Raw genomic sequence first — 20,731 nt, 5'->3', positions numbered from 1 at the left:
TCATTAAATTGATTTTGGTTGATCTCTACTGGTAGAGTCTGAAAGAGATATAGTAGTCTGGGCAGTATATTCATTTTAGTAGATTCAGTCCTTGAACTGAGACCAAGAAAAGGAATTAGGTTCCATCTTGTTATATCTTCCTTAATTTTTTATATATATATATGCTGATAATTGCAATCTGATAATTTTGCCAAATCTTTTGGCATAATGATGCCCAAATATTTGACAGACTCTGTTTGCCATGCCCAAGGATATCTGCTTCCAATTTCTGTTGGTGGGCTATAGTTAAATGAAAGTAGTTGGGTTTTATCTATGTTGACTGCATGTCAAATTGTGAGTTTGAATTTACTTGGGATGTTTTATTTGTTTAATGTACTTCATTGTCACAGCATTTATTGGTTGATGTTTCATGATGTAGGATTTTGTGCCGCTTTATCAAGACTTTGAACATTTCTACAAAAGAAATCTGTACATGAGAGTGCGTGACAACTGGAACCGTCCAATCTGCAGTGTGCCTGGTCCTACATTTGACTTGGTGGAGAGAGTCAGCGATGATTACAACTGGTCTTTCAGGTACAATGTAAATTTGCACTCCAGTGAGACTGTACTTTTATTATTGCTAAACTGAATTCCTGGAACTCCTTGCTGGGCATCATTGTGGGAGTACCTTCATGGGAAAAACCGCAGTAACTCAGAAAGGTGACCTACCATCACCTTCTCAAGAATAGTTGAGGAATGGACATGAATGCTGATCATAAACTCATTGAAAAGTATAGCACAGAAACAGGCCCTTTGGCCCATCTAGTCTGTGCCGAACCATTTAAACTGCCTAGTCCCATAGTTTTAGTAGTAGAATTCAGATTTTTAAAAAATTAATAAATAACGAATTGTACACAACTTTAGAGGTCAATTTGAAATCCATTTCCAGGCCTGCATGAACAAAGTCTACACCGACACCTTCACTTTGAATGACTACACAGCTGGAAATTAACCTTTTGAGATGAAACTACAAAACCAAGGTGCTGTCTGCTCTTTTGGGTGAATAAAAAAATATATCATAGCCTTTATTTTGAAGAACAGGTAATGGAACATCTAGAAGAGTTGATTGAAATGTCCACCCTAGAGCTAAGCCCAAACAAGTCTCCTTTAGATCGAGGCCTTCCATCAGCAGCACTCAAACTGATTTTTACACATACTAGAATTAACACTTCTCCTCACAAATATGTCCATGCCTTAAAAATTGATAGGACGTGCTTGGCCTTAATTTGCATGAAAAGAATGAAGTAAATAAGGATAGGTCAACTTGGTTTTGACAGCGGTATCAAAAAGGCAATCATGAATGAAAGAAACTTTAAAATAAAATTGACCATCTATCAATATTCCATACTGTAATTGTTAAATTGGATAGAGAGTGACATGGAGTATAGACTCCAATATAGGTTAGTGGGGACAATTGGCCTAGTTCTGTTAGGTTCTCATGAACTAAACAGTGAGGTATGCAGCAGAAGCAAAGAGTGAACATGGAGGGAAAAGAAAATGGTGGAGTAGGTAAAGAATGTGAAAGGGAACTCTGATGTTCTGCAAGAAACAACAACCCATTAGATACTGAGGAAATGCAGTGGGTTGGTCTGAATCTAGATCAAAGGTAGAGCCTTTAAACATACTTCTATTTTGGTATGGTCTATATCCATTTTGTCTGGATCTGCATCAGGTTTCCAGCAACAGGCAAAAATGCTCCCTTCTCTTCCTCCTCCTCAACTGGCAGAAACTGTTGGCTAGGTCTTCTGACCATGATCTCCTCCCACTAGGGTACTCTTGCTGCCCACCAACTAGGCTGCTGAGCCATAGCCCCACGTGTGCTCCCAGCAGGTGTCCGTGGATAAATTTGTGTAACTGTAGCTAATTTTCTACCCTATCTTACAGTCCCCATCTGCAATTTGGTAACTCAGTATTATAAATGTAACCAGAGGCTTTGGGGTCTGTGTGCTTCAGTGTCACATGAAAGTCCCGAGAATTTCCAAAAGAGAAATTGACCATTTGACCCAATACATCTGTGTTTATTGTTCACACAGACCTCTTTCCACTCATCTTCCTCTACCTTGTACCTCTGGCGATACACTTGCTCAGGGACACAAGCAGATCCTCAACTAGTTCATCATTCCCTTCCAGACCAGGGTCAATTCTTGATAGAAAGCTGCAATCCAAAGTGCAGCTGCAGGTGGGTCACCCTTTGGATATTCCAGGGCCGGGAGGAAATGGTGGAACTACAACCATTTTGGGGAACCTTGGGAGTTGGAGGGGAATGAGGTGTCCTACCAAAATTTACAGCAGGAGGCTTTTGATTCTTGATTGATTTCTTACCCGTGGAAGAATGGACAGTTTGGCTAGTAGATTATTCTGAAATAGGGCCCATGACTCAGTCTGGGATGAGAATGTGATCCACCTGTCAGTCAAAGCACTCGAAGCTTTTCTGTTCATGCTTGAGTGGGTGTTTAAGCCAGCAGCTGCTGTTGCTGAGGGCTGATAACCTGTGGTGCATTAACCCACAGTGACAAATTCCTACAAAGGTCATTGATTCTTTGCACAAGTGGGGTGAAGCATTTAAGTTATTTTTTTGGCATGCAATAAACCCTGTTGCAATACATTAATATCAAACATTGATTTTGTGCAGATACACAGGACGAGTGATTAAGGATGTGATAAACATGGGCTCATATAACTACCTGGGTTTCGCTGAAAACAAAGGGGAATCCTTGAACTCTGTGGCAGAGGTTACAATGACGTATGGAGCAGGAGTGTGCAGTACAAGTCAGGAAATGGGTATGTTAACAGTCAGCAAGTGGGTGAGCAAACATTTACCACGTCTCTGTTTACCAGCAAGATAACAAGCCTCCAATAAATGGTTGATAGTTGATTGCATGTTGGAAAAAAATGGGTGTGACACCTGTCGCCAATTACTTTTCACATTTCCTTCTTATGGTGATATTAGTGCAGAAGGCTAATGAGCAATGCAGTTTATTCACAACTACCCATCAGATATTTGCAATATTTTCTTCCCAGCTGGGGTCACTTCTGTAAAATGTGTCGTTACACCATAAATGAAAGAGGACCTTGCAGTTCTCTGAAGCTTTTCATGTGAGGAAATATTTAAGGAATGTGCTGTCTATAGAATCTGGAAAAATAGCAACCAATTTGACACAGGAAGCTTCTACAGTGACCTGACCACAGTTCAATAAAATGCATTAGGAATTTTAGTTGAGGAATAGATAATTGACCAGGACAACAATTCTTTTTTTTTCCTTTCTAAAGAAGTGCTGTAAGATCTTCAACTTGATTTGAAAGGGAACTCAGTAATTTAGGCATAGAAGACCAGCGATGTTCAGCAAGATCAGACCTAATGCCTCTAATGTAGATGTAAGTTGGAAGATGAAACGATAATTGGTGGAGTTGTGGACAGTGAAGAAAGTTGTCAGAGGATGCAGGGTAGAGATCAGTTTGAAATCTGGGCAGAGAACAGGAGGTGGAATGTAATCCAGAGCAGGGTGAAGTTTTGCAATTCAGAAGAACAAATGTAAAGGGGATATACACAGTAAATTGGAATGAGATACAGTGAAAAGCTTTTGTTTTGCACGTTATCCGGACAGATCATACTGTACATATTCTCATCAAGGTAATAAAAAGACAGCAATGCAGAATATGGTGTAGCAGTTAGAGCAAGGGCAGTGCAGGTAGGCAAATGAAGTACAAGGTAGATTGGGATATAAACATTTCATCTTTTAGTATATAGCAAGTGTATTCAAGAGTCTGATATCAGTGGTACAGAATCTGCCCTCATCTGGTGGTGCATAATCTCAGGCTTTTGTATCTTTTGTCTTGAAAGGTGAGAAATGAAAAAATAACTGGAAGGGTCTTTGATTGCGTTTGCTGTTTTCCGGAGGCAGTAGGTAGTGTAAACAGAATAATCAGAGGGGAGGCTGGTTTGCTTGATGGAATGGGCTGTATTTACAATTCCCTGCAGTTTCTTACTGTCATGTCTTGTATAGAGAGACATGAAGTAATTGCCATTGCACAAATCAAGCTCCTGAAAACTAATGAAATTTGTAGGCATTCAGGATAAGGTGTTTGCCACTTAGAATTTTAAGAAATGCAAAGATCTTTTCTATTGTTTAATCCAGAGGCCATTTCAATCATGGCACATATTTTGACTGATTTTTGGTCAGGGATGTGCACAGTACAATTTATCCATGATCTTATTGAATGGTGGAATGGGCCAAGGAGGGAGAATGTTATTTATTACTTGTTATTTATGAGGGGTGATTGATAAGTTCTTGGCCTAAGATAGAAGGAGTCAATTTTAGAAAACCTAGCTCATTTATTTTTCAACATAGTCCCCTGCTACATTTACACACTTAGTCCAGCAATCATGGAGCAACGGATCTTGGACCTCCAGATAAGTTTGTGGCCTGGGGTAGAAGGAGATAAGTTATACAGCTCTGATTACATGCACATGCAGTTCTACTCTGAGTGATTATGCAGAAAGTTTGAAGATAATAATTCATCGGGGTGATTGATAAATTTGTGGCCCAAGGTAGAAGCGGATGAGTTATTAACTTTAAACTTTCTGTATGCTCCACGACCGCTGGACTAAGTGTGTAAATGTAAGAAGGGACTACGTTGAAAAATAAATGTGCTAGGTTTTCTAAAATTGACACCTACCTTAGGCCACGAACTTATCAATCACCCCTCATGTATTAGATGTGACACAGAAGGAAGTCTTTCAGCACATGGAGACTGAATCAGTTTTGAGATCTGTTGCACACGTTCAGATGGTTTTATTTGTTGAAGGTATGTGGGATCTTAACTCTAATTTCTGCAACTCAAAATCTATTTGATTTTGGAGCTTAATAGGCCAATCAATTAACTCTTCACTCTTAACACTGAAAATATATGAAGGGATTGGAAATAGGAGCATTTTGCTTTCCCCTCTTTGTGGGATTTGAACTGGTTGTTCATTTCCAAGCACTATTTTTCCATTCTCCCTGCACTATATTCCATTGGTGTCACTTGAGTAATTACTATTGTGTTTTGAATGAATGAATTTGTTTAAATTTTAAATGAGGTCCAACCCGGAGGGAAGTGTCTAATGGAGCTCTCTAAGGTAGGAATTAACATTTCTAAATACATGTTACTGACCTAGACTTGGCTGCAGGGTTCTGTTTTCAAATTTGCAGGCAATGCAAGACTTGGAGACATGGCGAACTATAGGGAAGATAATAGGAGATCTAGACTGGCTGGTGGGTAGGTGGCATATGAAGGTGAACCATTCAGTAGCACTTAGTGATGTGAAGAAATGTGAACTTTGTGAGAGGAGAAAAGAGAGACAATATAGTGAAAGATACTGAAAATGGTACGAACAAATCTCTGGGTGTATATCCATATGGTTTGTTCAAAGTGTAAGAGCAGGTTGAGAGGTGATTAAACAAGGAAGAATGGGATCCTGAGTTTTACAAATAGTCATCCCGAGTGCCAAAGCAAAGCAGTCAGGTTGAAGCTTGATAAGTTATTGATCCAGCCACCACAAGTGCATTACGCATGGCTCTGGGAGTTACAATTCTATGAAAGGTGCGAAGGCTGTGGAGAGATGCAGAACAAATTGCAGGGATGAGGGAAATTAGTTGTGTTGATGGACAGAAGAGCTTGTGTTAGTCTCCTTGGAATATGAGTTGTTAGCAGGAGATCTAATAGAGTGGCTTAAAGTAATGAAGGATACAGAGAGAAAAGATGGGAAGAAATTGTTTTCCCATAGGTAGAGGGATCAAGGACTAAGGAGCATACCACAAAACTGATTAGCAAAGAACCAACACTAATATATGAAACAATTCTTTGCCCAGAGTATCATTAGGGCCTAAAAGTGCACTGCTGGGGATAGGAGTGGGATTAGATTCAATTGTCACATTCAGAAGGGAGCTGGAAAATAAATAATTTGCAAGGCTATATAATTAGTGTCTTCCGGATAAGGTCTCTTCATCTTTTGCTACACCATTAGTTACCATACTATGAGGGTCTGAAATCCTGAAGTCTGTTTCAACACCTCTCTTTCAGCCTTTTTCATGTGCCAGTTAAAGCCTACTACATTGACTTTGGGCATTGACATAAATTTCCTTATGTGACTTGCCATCAGTAATCCACTTGATAATAAATCAGGGCAGTGCCTTGGGACACTTCTGCTGCAGTAAAGGTGTTATATAAATAGATGTTCCAAGCGCTTGGTAGCTTTTGTGGAAATAGGCAAAAACATACTATGTATCAATGTCATTTGGCTGACTAATTGCATTTGTAATGCTTTTTATATTTCAATCCACATGATCAATTTCACTCACTCAACTAGCACCCTGTGCTTGCTAACCTGCATTGACACCCAACACTTCAATTTTAACATTTTCAACACTGTTTTCACATTCCTCTACAACATTCCCCCAACACCCCACATGCCAGTTAATACTTTTTAGCCCCTTTTCAACTTGATTTCTTAAGAAGTGCCTTTAATGTAGTAAACCAACCAAAGATGTTTCAAAGGAAGTTCAAGCAACACACACAAAATGCTGGTGGAATGCAGCAGGCCAGGCAGCATCTATAGGGAGAAGCACTGTCGACGTTTTGGGCCAAGATGCTTCGTCAGGATTAACTGAAAGGAAAGTAAGAGATTTGAAAATAGGAGGGGGAGGGGAAATGCGAAATGATAGGAGAAGACCGAAGGGGGTGGGGTGAAGCTAAGAGCTAGAAGGGTGATTGGCAAAAGAGATACAGAGCTGGAGAAGGGAAAGGATCATGGGACGGGAGGCCTCGGGAGAAAGAAAGGGGGAGGGGAGCACCAGAGGGAGATGGAAAACAGGCAGAGTGATGGGCAGAGGGAGGAAAAAAAAGAGGAGGGGGGAAAAACCAAATTATATCAGGGATGGGGTAAGAAGGGGAGGGGGGGCATTAATGTAAGTTAGAGAAGTCAGTGTTCATGCCATCAGGTTGGAGGCTACTCAGCCGGTGTATAAGGTGTTGTTCCTCCAACCTGAGTGTGGCTTCATCTTGACAGTAGAGGAGGCCATGGATAGACATATCAGAATGGGAATGGGATGTGGAATTAAAATGTGTGGCCACTGGGAGATCCTGCTTCCTCTGGCGGACAGAGTATAGGTGTTCAGTGAAATGGTCTCCCAGCCTGCGTCGGGTCTCACCAATATATAAAAGGCCATACCGGGAGCACCGGATGCAGTATACCACACCAGCCGACTCACAGGTGAAATATCGCCTCACCTGGAAGGACTGTCTGCGGCCCTGAATGGTGGTGAGGGAGGAAGTGTAAGGGCCGCAGACAGTCCTTCCAGGTGAGATGATACTTCACCTGTGAGTCGGTACTTGTTCCGCTTACAAGGATAAGTAGGAAGTCCTTCATTTTAACCATCCCTGTTGTTTGCTATGCCTTCAGCTAGCTAGATGAAGCTTTAAAATTGCTTGAAATAGATTTAAAATCTGGGAGTAATTTACAATCCTAAAGACAAATTATTGTTTACAAAGTATATTACAGGTGGTTAGGGCTAAGAAGGTTATGGATTCATTTGAGGTTATGATTGTTGGTTCAGTATTGGCTGTGAGTTGATGATACTTGTGAGATATGTTTCAATATTTAACTGTAATTGTACAGACACAAGTTGCTGTGGTTGATGTCCATACTGTTGGTGCCAAGGTGTCAGAATAAACCCTCTCTGATCTTGCATTGTCAATTACCAGCAGTTCTTTTTAAGGCTGAAGCTAGAAAACTGGTTTTATCTGAACTTTGCGATTGCCTGGTTATGATTTAGAGGCTGTCTGGTTAGCACATTTAATGGAAGCTACACGATTGTGAAGACTTATATCTCACATTCACTGGATGTGTTTCCCTCAAACTCACAAGTTTGCAGTGCATTGTGAGAATTTTCCTGCAGATGAAGAGAAATATCAGGAACTGGTGGAAATTAGTTTTGCTTCATACCCTCACTGAAATTTCAATGTAAATGCAGATTGAAAGTGAGAATGACTTGACACCAAATCAAAAATCCTGAAAGGAGTAATTCAATGCTGTAATGCTTCATCAGTTTGGGCCTTCTAATGATTTTTACTCTGCAAGTCCATAACTGTATGAGGGTTTCTTACCATTGCTAATCCATGAAATTACACAGATTTAGGGAGGATATACATCAGTAAATCAGGTGTCTGTAGAAGTTTATTTGTTTCTATTTGTTTAGCAATATAGTGCAGAATAGGCCCTACTGGCCCTTCGTGCCATGCTACCCCAACAATCCCCAACAAACTCAATTAACCCTAACCTAATCACAGGACAATTTACAGTGACCAATTAACCTACCTGGCATGTCTTTGGACTGTGGGAGAAAACAGGAGGACCCTGAGAAACCCACACATTCCACGGGGAGGACACACAGGAGTCCTTATAGAACGGTGCCAGAAATGAACTCCAAACTCCAGGATGCCCCAAGCTGTAACTGATACGTTACCATTGTTTTATTTTAGATAAAGATGACAAAGAAACTTGGTCAATCTAAGCAAGTTGTTGTTCAAAAATGTCTGACTTCTTAATGTCTTTCGAGAAGAGAATCTGCAGACCTTAGTTCTTTGACCTACAGCAAGGCAGTTGATTCCCACCTGCACTCCAAAATCCGATTCAGACTTTGATTTATTTATCAGTGTACATTGAAACATACAGTGAAATGGGTTATTTGTGTGAACAACCAACACACCCAAGGATGTGCTGTGGGTAGGCCGGAAGTGTCCCGCACATTGTGGCACTGATATAACCGCCCAAAGTGCTCAATGGAACACAGAACACAACAAAACCAGGCAACAGCAGGAGAACAAGCCTCATTCCTCCTCCTACCTCCCACCTAGCCACACACAGTCTTGTGACCAAGCGGTCCATAGATCCCTTGCTTAATGGCATAAAAAAGTTGGGAACCCCTGCTCTGACTCCAGGACAGGCTGTCTTCTATGGCCTCCAGTGGACTCATGGATCTGCAGATGTTGAACAGTGACTTCCCAGAGATTTACAGACCCAGATTCCGGACCTGAGGACTCAACTTCTGTAACTCAATTGGCCTTTGGGCTTCGATCTTTGCATTGACTCGGAACTCGTCGGTGATGACAAATGAGGTCCCTGGATGAAGCCCCAAAGGGCTCAAGGGCTCAAATGCCGGGCTTGCTGATGGCCTATCTGGAAGTAATGACCTGCAAACTCAGGGATTGTGGGCCATTACTTCCTACAAAGCACAACCTAACATCACAAATGGCAGTGATGCTTCACTCCCAGATGAGATCAGTGCCTTTTATGCACGCTTTGTAAAGGAAAATAAAACTCCAGCTATGAGGAGCCCTGCAGCACCCAGTGACCCTGTGATCTGTCTCAGAGGCTAATGTCAGATTCTCTTTCAAGATGGTGAACCCTCGGAAGGTGACAGGTTCTGGTGGGTCTCTGAAAACCTGTGCCAACCAACTGGCAGGAGTGTTGAAAGACTTCTTCTATATCTCATTGCTGTAATCGGAAGGTCTCACCTGCTTCGAAAGGGCATCAATTATACCAGTGCCCAAGAAGAGCAGGGTGAGCTGCCTCAACAACTATCATCCAGTAGCATTTACATCTATGGTGATGAAGTGCTTTGAGAGATTGATTCTGGCTAAAATTAATTCCCGTCTCGGCAAGGACTGGACCCACTGCACTTTGCCCATCTCCACAATAGGTCTACAGCAGATGCAATCTCATTGGCTCTTCACACAGCCTTGGGTCACCTGGAAAACACTAATACCTATTCAGGATGGTGTTTATTGACTACAGCTTAGCATTTAACACAATAAATTCCTACGGTTCTAATCAAAAAGCTCCAAAACACATGCCTTTGTACCTCCCTCCGCAACTGGATCCTCTACTTCCTAACCGGAAGACCACAATCTGTGTGGATCAGAAATAACGTCTCCATCTTGCTGACAATCAACACTGGTGCATCTCAGGGATATGTGCTTATCCCACTGCTCTACTCTCTACACCCATGACTGTGTGACTAGGCACATCTCAAGTGAAATTTGCTGATGATACAACTATTGTTGGTAGAATTACAGACAGTGAGAGGAAAGCATACAGGAGTGGGATATATCAGCTAGTTGAGGGGTGTCACAGCAACAGCCTTGCTCTTAATGTCAGTAAGACCAAAGACTGTAGACTTCCGAAAGGGTAAGACGAGGGAATACACACCAGTCTTCATAGAGGGATCAGAAGTGGAGAGAGTGAGCAATTTCAAGTTCCATATCTGAGGATCTACCCTGGGCCCAATATATCGATGCAGCTTCATAGAAGGCACAATGGCAGCTATACAGAGGCATGCAAAATTTGGGCACCCCTGGTCAAAATTTCTGTTACTGTGAATAGCTAAGCAAGTTAAAGATGACCTGATTTCCAAAAGGCATAAAGTTAAAGATTTCTTTAATATTTTAAGCAAGATTACTTTTTTATTTCCACCTTTTACAATTTCAAAATAACAAAAAAGGAAAAGGGCCCGAAGCAAAAGTTTGGGAACCCTGCATGGTCAGTACTTAGTAACATCCCCTTTGGTAAGTATCACAGCTTGTAAATGCTTTCTGTAGCCAGCTAAGAGTCTTTCAATTCATGTTTGGGGGATTTTCACCCATTCTTCTTTGCAAAAGGCTTCCAGTTCTGTGAGATTCTTGGGCTGTCTTGCATGCAGTGCTCTTTTGAGGTCTATCCACAGATTTTTGATAATGTTTGGATCAGGGGGACCTTGAGGGCCAGGGCAAAGCCTTCAGCTTGCGCCTCTTGAGGTAGTTCATTGTGGATTTTGAGGTGTGTTTAGGATCATTATCCTGTTGTAGAAGCCATCTTCTTTTCAACTTCAGCTTTTTTATAGACGGTGTGATGTTTGCTTCCAGTATTTAATTTAATTCATTCTTCCCTCTACAAGTGAAATGTTCCCCGTGCCACTGACTGCAACACAAGCCCAAAGCATGATCGATCCACCCCTGTGCTTAATAGTGAAGAGGAGTTCTTTTCATGAAATTCTGTACCCTTTTTTCTCCATACATACCTTTGCTCATTGCGGCCAAAAAGTTCTATTTTAACTTCATCAGTTCACAGGATTTATTTCTAAAATGCATCTGGCTTGTTTAGATGTTCCTTTGCAAACTTCTGACACTGAATTTTCTGGTGAGGACACAGAAAAGGTTTTCTTCTGATGACTTGTCCATGGAAGTTCATATTTGTGCAGGCGTCACTGCACAGTAGAACAGTGCACCATCTCTCCAGATTCTGCTAAATCTTCCTGAAGGTCTTTTGCAGTCAAACAGGGGTTTTGATTTGCCTTTCTAGCAATCCTGCGAGCAGTTCTCTCGGAAAGTTTTCTTGGTCTTCCAGACCTCAGCTTGACCTCCACTGTTCCTGTTAACTGCCATTTCTTAATTAAATTATGAACTGAGGAAACAGCTACCTGAAAACACTTTGCTGTCTTCTTATAGCCTTCTGCTTTGTGGGCATCATTTATTTTAATTTTCAGAGTGTTAGGCAGCTGCTTAGAGGAGCCCATGGCTGCTGATTGTTGGGACAAGGTTTGAGGAGTCAGGGTATTTAAAAAGCTTTGAAATTTGCATCATCTGGCCGTTCCTAACGATGACTGTGAACAAGCCATAGCCCTAACAAACTGATTAAGGTCTGAGACCTTGGTAAAAGTTAGCTGAGAGCTCAAATCTCTTGGGGTGTTTAAACTTTTGCATGGTTCTCCTTTCCTTTTTTTCACTCTAAAATTGTACAGAACAAAAATAATACACTAATTTTGCTAAAATGTTGAAAAGAATGTTTCATCTTTAATTTTATGACTTTTGGAGATCAGTTCATCAAATAGTAGCCTGGATATAGGTTGCAAGTTGAATCAAGAGCTAAAATTAGCATGTCGCAAAGGTAATATTACGGTTGTAATGAGGGATTTCAACATGCAGGTAGACTGGGAAAATCAGTTTGGTACTGGACCCCAAGAAAGAGAGTTTGCGGAATGCCTCCAAGATGGATTCTTAGAGCAGCTTGTACTGGAGCCTACCGGGGAGAAGTGAATTCTGGATCTAGTATTGTGTAATGAACCGGATTTGATAAGGGAACTTGAAGTAAAGGAGCCATTAGGAGGTAGTGACCGTAATATGTTAAGTTTTAATCTACAATTTAAGAGGGAGAAGGGAAAATTGGAAGTGTCAGTATTACAGTTGAACAAAGGGGACTATGGAGCCATGAGGGAGGAGTTAGCCAAAGTTGATTGGAAGGATACCCTAGCAGGGATGACAGCGGAACAACAATAGCAGGTATTTCTGGGAATAATACAGAAGGGCAGGATCAGTTCATTCCAAAGAGGAAGATAGATTCTAAGGGAAGTAGGGGGCGACCGTGGCTGACAAGGTAAGTCAACGACAGTATAAAAATAAAAGAGAAGTATAACATAGCAAAGATGAGTAGGAAGCCAGAGGATTGGAAAACTTTTAAAGAGCAACAGAAGATTACTAAAAAGAAAAATACAGGGAGAAAAATGAGGTACGACAGTAAGCTATCCAAGAACGTAAAGGAGGATAGTAAAAGGTTCTTTAGGTATGTGAAGAGGAAAAAATTAGTTAAGACTAAAGCTGGGCTCTTGAAGGCAGAAACAGGTGAATTTATTATGGGGAACAAGGAAATAGCAGATGAGTTGAACAGGTACTTTGGATCTGTCTTCACTAGGGAGGACACAGACAATCTCCCAGATGTAATAGTGGCCAGAGGACCTAAGGTAACAGAAAAACTGAAGGAAATTCACATTACGCAGAAAATGGTGTTGGGTAAACTGATGGGACTGAAGGCTGATAAATCCCCAGGGCCTGATTGTCTGCATCCCAGGGTACTTAAGGAGGTGGCTCTAGAAATCATGGATGCATTGGTAATCGTTTTCCAATGTTCTATAGATTCAGGATCAGTTCCTGAGGATTGGAGGATAGCTAATGTTATCCCACTTTTTAAGATAGGAGGGAGAGAGAAAACAGGGAATTATAGCCTGACATCAGTGATGGGAAGATACTGGAGTCAATTATAAAAGATGAAATAATGCCACATTTGGATAGCAGTAACAGGATCGGTCCGAGTCAGCATGGATATACGAAGGGGAAATCATGCTTGACTAATCTTCGGGAATTTTTTGAGGATGTAACTATGAAAATGGACAAGGGGGAGCCAGAGGATGTAGTGTACCTGGACTTTCAGAAAGCATTTGATAAGGTCCCACATAGGAGATTAGTGGGCAAAATTAGAGCACATGGTATTGGGGGTAGGGTACAGACATGAATAAAAAATTGGTTGGCAGACAGGAAGCAAAGTGTAGGAATTATCGGGTCCTTTTCAGAATGGCAGGCTGTGACTAGTGGGGTACCGCAAGGCTCGGTACTGGGACCGCAGCTATTTACAATATACATTAATGATTTAGATGAAGGGATTAAAAGTAACGTTAGTAAATTTGCAGATGACACAAAGCTGGGTGGTAGTGTGAAATATGAGAAGGATGTTAGGAGAATGCAGGGTGACTTGGACAGGTTGGGTGAGTGGGCAGATGCATGGCAGATGCAGTTTAATGTGGATAAATGTGAGGTTATTCACTTTGGTGGCAAGAACAGGAATGCAGATTACTATCTGAATGGTGTCAAGTTAGGAAATGGGGAAGTAAAACGAGATCTAGGTGTCCTTGTTCATCAGTCACTGAAAGTAAGCATGCAGGTACAGCAGGCAGTGAAGAAAGCTGATGGCATGTTGGCCTTCATAATAAGGGGAATTGAGTATAGAAGCAAAGAGGTTCTTCTGCAGTTGTACAGGGCCCTGGTGAGACCACACCTGGAGTATTGTGTTCAGTTTTGGTCTCCAAATTTCAGGTAGGACGTTCTTGCTATTGAGGAAGTACAGTGTAGGTTCACGAGGTTGATTCCCGGGATGGCAGGACTGTCATATGTTGAATGATTGGAGCGACTGGGCTTGTATACACTGGAATTTAGAAGGATGAGAGAAGATCTGATTGAAACATATAAGATTATTAAGGGATTGGACATGCTAGAGGCAGGAAACATGTTCCCAATGTTGGGGGAATCCAGAACCAGAGGCCACAGTTTAAGAATAAGGGGTAGACCATTTAGAACAGAGTTGAGGAAAAACTTTTTCCCCCAGAGAGTTGTGGATCTATGGAATGCTCTGCCTCAGAAGGCAGTGGAGGCCAATTCTCTGGATGCTTTCAAGAAAGGGTTAAATAGAGCTCTTAAAGATTGCGGAGTCAAGAGATATGGGGAGAAGGCAGGAACAGGGTACTGACTTTGGATGATCAGCCATGATCACATTGAATGGCGGTTCTGGCTCGAAGGGTCAAATGGCCTACTCCTGCACTTATTGTCTATTGTCTATTATCTTCTACTCACTTAACTATTCACAGTAATAGAGATTTTGGCCAGGGATGCCCAAATTTTGCGTGTCACTCTTATTTCATTCAGAGTTTGAGGAGATTTGGTATGTCACCAAAGACACTTCTAAATTCCTACAGGTGTACCACGGAGAACATTCTAACTAGCTGCATCACTGTCTCACTGCATCACCATCACTGGGGGGGGGGGAACACTGCAGAAGATCGAAAATAGCTACAGAGAGTTGTCTGCTCCATCATGAGCACTATCCTTTGTAGTATCTAGGACACCTTCAAGGAGCAATGCCTCAAAAAGGCAGATTCCCATTATCCTGGGCATGCCCTATTTATCATTGCTACTATCAGGAAGGAGGTACAGAAGCCTGAAGGCACACACTCAATGATTCAGGAACAGCTTCTTCCACTCTGTCATCTGATTTCTGAATGGACATTGAACCCGTGAACACAACCTCATTACTTGTTTTTTTATATTTATTTTTGCACTAATTTAATTTAAGTATTTATATGTATATATAGTATATAGAGATATTTGGTGTATACATGTTAAATATATTTACTGTAATTCAGTTTTCTTTCTCTATTATGTATTGAATTGTACTGCTGCTGCAAAGACAACAAATTTTGCGACATATACCAGTGATATTAAACCTGAATCTGCTTCTTATCAAAGGGTAATCAGGGCTGGATAATAAATGTGCACTTGGAATATCTTTTAAACAAAAGTAGAAAAAAAAATCCCTGTTACTGACAAGAGTCCAAACTGAGAAATATTAACTCTTGAGGACTATATAGTGCCAAATTAGATGCTGTTACTCAAGTTTATATTGAGCTTCATCGAAGCAACAACTTTAATTACAGAAAAGGAATGGGGAAAGCAATAGGAATTTTTGTGTTAGGGTGGAGAAAAATAAGGCAATTGAGACTCACTTTTTACATGCTTTCCACCATACCATATTCGGATTCTGGTTTGTAATTTCTGTCACCGTCAATGTAACATCTATGCCAAAAATATTTTCCCAATACTCTGTACTCCCTATAACATTCTGGTCTACTCTGTCATCTCCCCCAACACACACTCATGGCAACCTTCCTTTGTAACCAAAGGAGATAAGACAACTTGTCCTTTTTCACTTCTTACTTTCCCACCATGTATGGGATGTACCAGGTTCTAGCATCTGCAGTTTTATTTTTTTGCATTCTCTTCACTTGAACAGCTAATCTGGTCATCATTGCTTGACTGTGTGCAAATATGCTGTGATTACCTCATTTACTAAGTTCAAAGTCAATTTATTATCAAATTATGTACACTATATACAAACTTGTTGGTTGGCGGGGTGGGGATACATCTTTACCAAAGGAGGCGTAAGGCGCCCCTTCCCTCTGCTAACCTACAGGTCACTTTTGGGTAAGATGTAGCGCACCTGCTTAGCCCCCACTGATCAGAATCACATGAAACCATGGGAGCTGGTGGTGGACGGTTTTATGAGCTGCTGATGCATATCATGTCCTGGTTATCTGACCACTGGTGCAAGACGGACAATTCCTGAGCATTGATAATGGCTGGGGTCACCTGTCTTGTAAAGACACTGCCCAGAAGAAGGCAATGACAAACTGCTTCTGAAGAAAAATTTGTCAAGAACAATCATGGTCAATAGAATACAGATGGGAATACAGATTGAGCATACCTTATCCAAGACACTTGGGGGCCAGAAGGATTTTGGATTTTTTCAGATTTTGGAATATTTGCATGTATATAATAAGTTACCTTGGGGATAGGACCCAAGTCTAAACACAGTATCTATTTACTTATACAGCTTAAGTACAGCTGGTGTGTAGCTCACAAAATGAACAGTCCGCAGTCAGAGCACAGTCTGACCTGATGGAGCTGGGTCCTCCACAGAGTCGGAGTTAAATGGCCGCCCCCGACTGCATCTATTATCGGGTTCCAGTGTTGCTATTGGATTTGTATCCACCGTTGATTTCAAACAACTGCCCATTCCACAGCAACTACGATGGGAGGGGTGTAGTTTTATATCATCTTTTTAATAGTTTTGTGCATGAAACAATTATCTTCAATTTTCAGTTCTTCCTGATAGATCTTTGCTTGTTTCATGATCAGCAGACTGTCAAGTGGCATATGTGGCACTCCGCTGATGAATCCATTCTCAATACACAATTGATGTTGTTATTTTTCACTTTATGCAGTGTTTTTTTCTATTTTTCATTAACTTCTGTTCATTACATGTGAGGTCATTTCTCAGAACTGTCTGTAGAGTATACATATCTGTAAACTGCCTAGGAACCTTCCCAGCACCTTGTGGAATTTTCCATTTGTGGCATCAGGTCAGCATGCAAAAATCAATTTTGATTTTGGAGGTTTTCAGACTTCGGAATTTTGGATAATGGGTACTCAACTTATCGTTAAAAAAGCAAACTACCATTTAACTGAATAACAAATTATTTATTTAAATCAATACAGAACAAATTAGGACTCTACTAATATAGTACTATAAAACTGTATTTGTAATAGTTATCAATGGAGGAATTAATCCAGTGCATGTTGCCATGTTTTTTTTGAATGACTAAATGAACAAAATCAGCACAGGCACCTAGTGCAGATGATGGACTGTCTTCATACAATGCTTTCAACAAGTGCATCTTCCAAATCTTCATTTTCATTGCAACATTCAATGTGATTGTTGATGCTTTCAACTTCCAAACTTGTTGAAGTAGTGAAATCACTTCATTTTTACTCTCGGTTGCTTCTGACATCTTCAAGTCTGAATGCTTGAAACTGCAGTGAGCAAGACAGTTCTGAATTGTCTTACTGCTTATTTCTCGCCAACTATCAGTGACAAAAATCACTGCTTTTTGAACATGTAACTAACGCTATTTAAAAACTGTTTGCTCTAAGCATGGTGTTAGTGTCTAACGATCATACAAGTGCATGTGACTGACACCAGTAAGAAACTTTGCCCCAATTAAGCAACATAGTGTCCCAAATAAATTAAGGGCATCCCAGCTATTTTCTCAAGTCGTTTTTGTTCTTTACGGGTTGTCCCAAATAAGTGGCTGTCCGATTAACCAATAGCCCAATTAACCAGAATCCATTGTATTGTAGCGGTGTGCTACACGCAGCGCTAAAATAACAACACGGAGTCGGTAAACTGCAGTCAAAGATAACTTTATTCGAACTACACAGCCTTGCTTTTAAGCCTCCCTCAACCTGCCCCCCGTGGGCGCAGATGCTCCAAAAGACACGTACTCACAAACCCCCGTAGGCTATCTCCCTTAGCCGGAACGCTGGCTAATTGTGAGCCGGTTCGGATGTGCCAGGAAATGGGTCGCCACAGTATGTTCCTTTGTCATCATCCACAATGCAAGTATCGTTCCATTTACTTGTGTTTGTAGTACGTCTGTAGAAATTTATGTATTTTTCACATACGTGCCTTGACTGTAAGTTGACAGTGTGGTTTCCTGCCTCCATGCACTGACACAAGCACCTTGAACTATTGATTTCAACCACAGAGCGTCTGAGGCCAAGTATTGGAGGCCCTGAAGAGGCCTATCCTGGGGTTGGAGGCCTGTGTGTGGGAGGGTGGGAAAGAAGCTTGTTTTGCTGCTCCTGTTCTGTTGTTGTCGCTGCCTGTGTTGTTGAACGTTGTGGCCATGCTATGTTCATTGCACTGGAATGAGAGGCGCCATTTGCCAGCTGCCCCCAGCACATCCTGGGGTGTTTTGGTTGTTAACACAAAGGCTGGATTTTACTGTATGTTTTGATGTACATGTGATAAATAAATCTGAACATCCTGATTTATTTCTTCTGTACTCTATTGCTACTTCATCCTTTCTGTAGTTAGGTGACCAGAAATATGCACGATATATGTGTGATATAGTGTTTTCTACATTGCAACATGATATCACAACTCTTATACTCGATGCTTTGACCTAGGAAGGCAGGCATACCTCACAATATCCTATCCACCTGTGTCACCACTTTCAGAGAAGTTGGGTAGGCTGGGTTAATTTTCACTGGAAGAAGACAAACTGAGGGATACTGAAAGAGGTTTACAAAGTTATGAGGAGCATTCATAGGATCAATAGTCAGATTCTTTTGCCCAGGACAGGGAAGTCTAAAACTAGAGGGCACAGGTTTAAAGATAGGGGAGAATTTTTAAGGTTATGAGGAGTAAGAATTTCTATACAGAGGGTGATGACTATTTGGAATGAGCTGCCAGACGAAGTAATGGAAGCAGAAATTATTACAATATTTAAAAGCTCTTTGGATAAGTACTTAGGGAAGGAGCAGAGGGACACAGGCTTAATGTAAGAAAATAAGGGCAGGTGGATAGGCATGGATGACGTGGGCTGATACAGCCTGTTTCTGTGATGTACAATTCTATCAGCACACTGGGAGAGAAGGCAACCTCACCTGACTTCAAAATTTGATCAGAAAATTCTTCATTTCCTATCTAATAGTTAAGACTTTGCTATTGATGTTTGGGATAGGGCAGTGATATCCAGTTGCTGTATCGCATTCCAAACCCCACTTTGGATGGTATGTCCATTGTTTATCTGCTTCATAGTTTGTTAAAGGTCTTCTGTTGGACTGGTCAAAGCTAACTCCACTAGAGTCCACTGCACTGAGCTATATTTAGGCAACTGTATCCCTGAGTACTGCGAAGCTGTCAGAGACTATTTTGCCAGACCGGGCCTGTGAGAATCACAGAATTTTGTCATCAACATGAAGCAGTGAGATGAGCCGATAATTTCTGATTTCTCCCACTTCCTCCTCTTATAAATGAGGATGAAGGTGGCCTTCTGCAATGATTCTGACATGCTGCCAGCCAGAGACATGCTGTACATTTCCTGCAAGTCTGGGCTAATCCAGTACCATAAAGCACTCTGTGCAATACATTCATTTGTTTCAAATAAACAGTTAGATACTGTCATCTTATTCAGAGAATTGAAACTGGGAGGTTTGACTGTCTGTAGCCTTCAACTTATACTTTGGAAATGTGTTAAAATATGCTTTACTCATAAAGGAATCAACTGCAGAATGCTTCAATCAAGTGCTTTGTAACTTCATGTTATTTCTCGTTATTTAAAATGAGTGTTTTGGCAGATATTATTTATTCCCATTGAGACGCTGCGCACAGCTTCAGCACATCCCTTAGCACGTAGTCCTGGACCTTGAAAATGTGAGTTTCTACATTGCAACATGATATCCCAACTCAAATGTGAGCTTCACTTGGTCATGGGTAACAACTTGCTCCCGAGACCATTTTCCACTGGATTGAAGGTCTGCCAGCCACGATTTATATTCAGCAAACACGAGGAAATCTGCAGATGCTGGAAATTCAAACAACACACACAAAATGCTGGTGGAACACAGCAGGCCGGGCAACATCTATAGGAGAAGCTCAAAGTCCTGATGAAGGGTCTCGGCCCGAAACGTCAACAGTGCTTCTCCTATAGATGCTGCCTGGCCTGCTGTTTGCACCACGATTTATATTCACCTCATTTTTTTTGTCACAAGGAATGGGCCAAGTGAACGGAGTTCTCTTATGTATTGATTATGATGAATCTCAATTAATGTCTCCATCAAATCCCTTCTTGGCAAAGGCGTATTTACTAAAGGGATACTCTGCAATCTCAATCCATCTATTCTGGTCAAGAAGGTGCCAGCGTACAAGGTTCCCATGGTAGACATCTTCTGGATAAACCACGATCAGTTCTTGTATGTCTTTTATGTCTTTTTTTGTCCATTTTGAATGTGTTTCTGGAATTGTTGGAGCCTGTGATTTGCGGTTTGGAGATCATTTGGGTAATCCGGTGCTTTGCTGCCTCTGAGAGGATTCCAGAAGGCATCATGCGCCAGCTAATGTTCGACTCCATTAAAGCAACGAGAGAGATTGAAAAGTCGAAGTGAATGTGGAGGTTAGCGTTTGGCTGCCTGCCTTCTGATCGCTGGTGGGATCACTCTGCTGATGAAGAGGGGAGCCTGTGTGGCCTGTCGCTGTTCCTGGAGGATGTTGCAAGATTTTTCTGTGTTTTGGATATGACTATGGACAATGGACTTTTTCAGTCATATAGTTAATATTCTTATAGCTTTTCGTGCAGGGAGAGGGGGATCTGGGGACCGAAGTTCTTGTTGCATTTCGTTTTGGGGGAGGACTTTTGGGGGTTGGCGATCGTCTTGCCATTCTTTTTTTTCT

The 20,731-nt window shown here is 41.3% G+C and overlaps 1 protein-coding gene across 1 annotated transcript in view; it reads left to right on the top strand.

Moving 5' to 3' along the window:
- sptlc3 (serine palmitoyltransferase, long chain base subunit 3) overlaps window positions 1-20,731 on the top strand; it is a 146,706-nt gene that overhangs the window by 72,664 nt on the left and 53,311 nt on the right. The window contains exons 3-4 of the mRNA XM_059986208.1: window positions 419-573; window positions 2,672-2,820. Coding sequence (XP_059842191.1) covers window positions 419-573; window positions 2,672-2,820 — 304 coding nt within the window. The remainder of the gene's footprint in view (window positions 1-418; window positions 574-2,671; window positions 2,821-20,731) is intronic.

The sequence above is a fragment of the Hypanus sabinus genome, chromosome 12 (genome assembly GCF_030144855.1).
Source record: "Hypanus sabinus isolate sHypSab1 chromosome 12, sHypSab1.hap1, whole genome shotgun sequence".
Lineage (NCBI taxonomy): Eukaryota > Metazoa > Chordata > Chondrichthyes > Myliobatiformes > Dasyatidae > Hypanus > Hypanus sabinus.
Note: the sequence above shows the minus strand (reverse complement) of the source record. Positions and strands in the feature narration are given on the sequence as shown.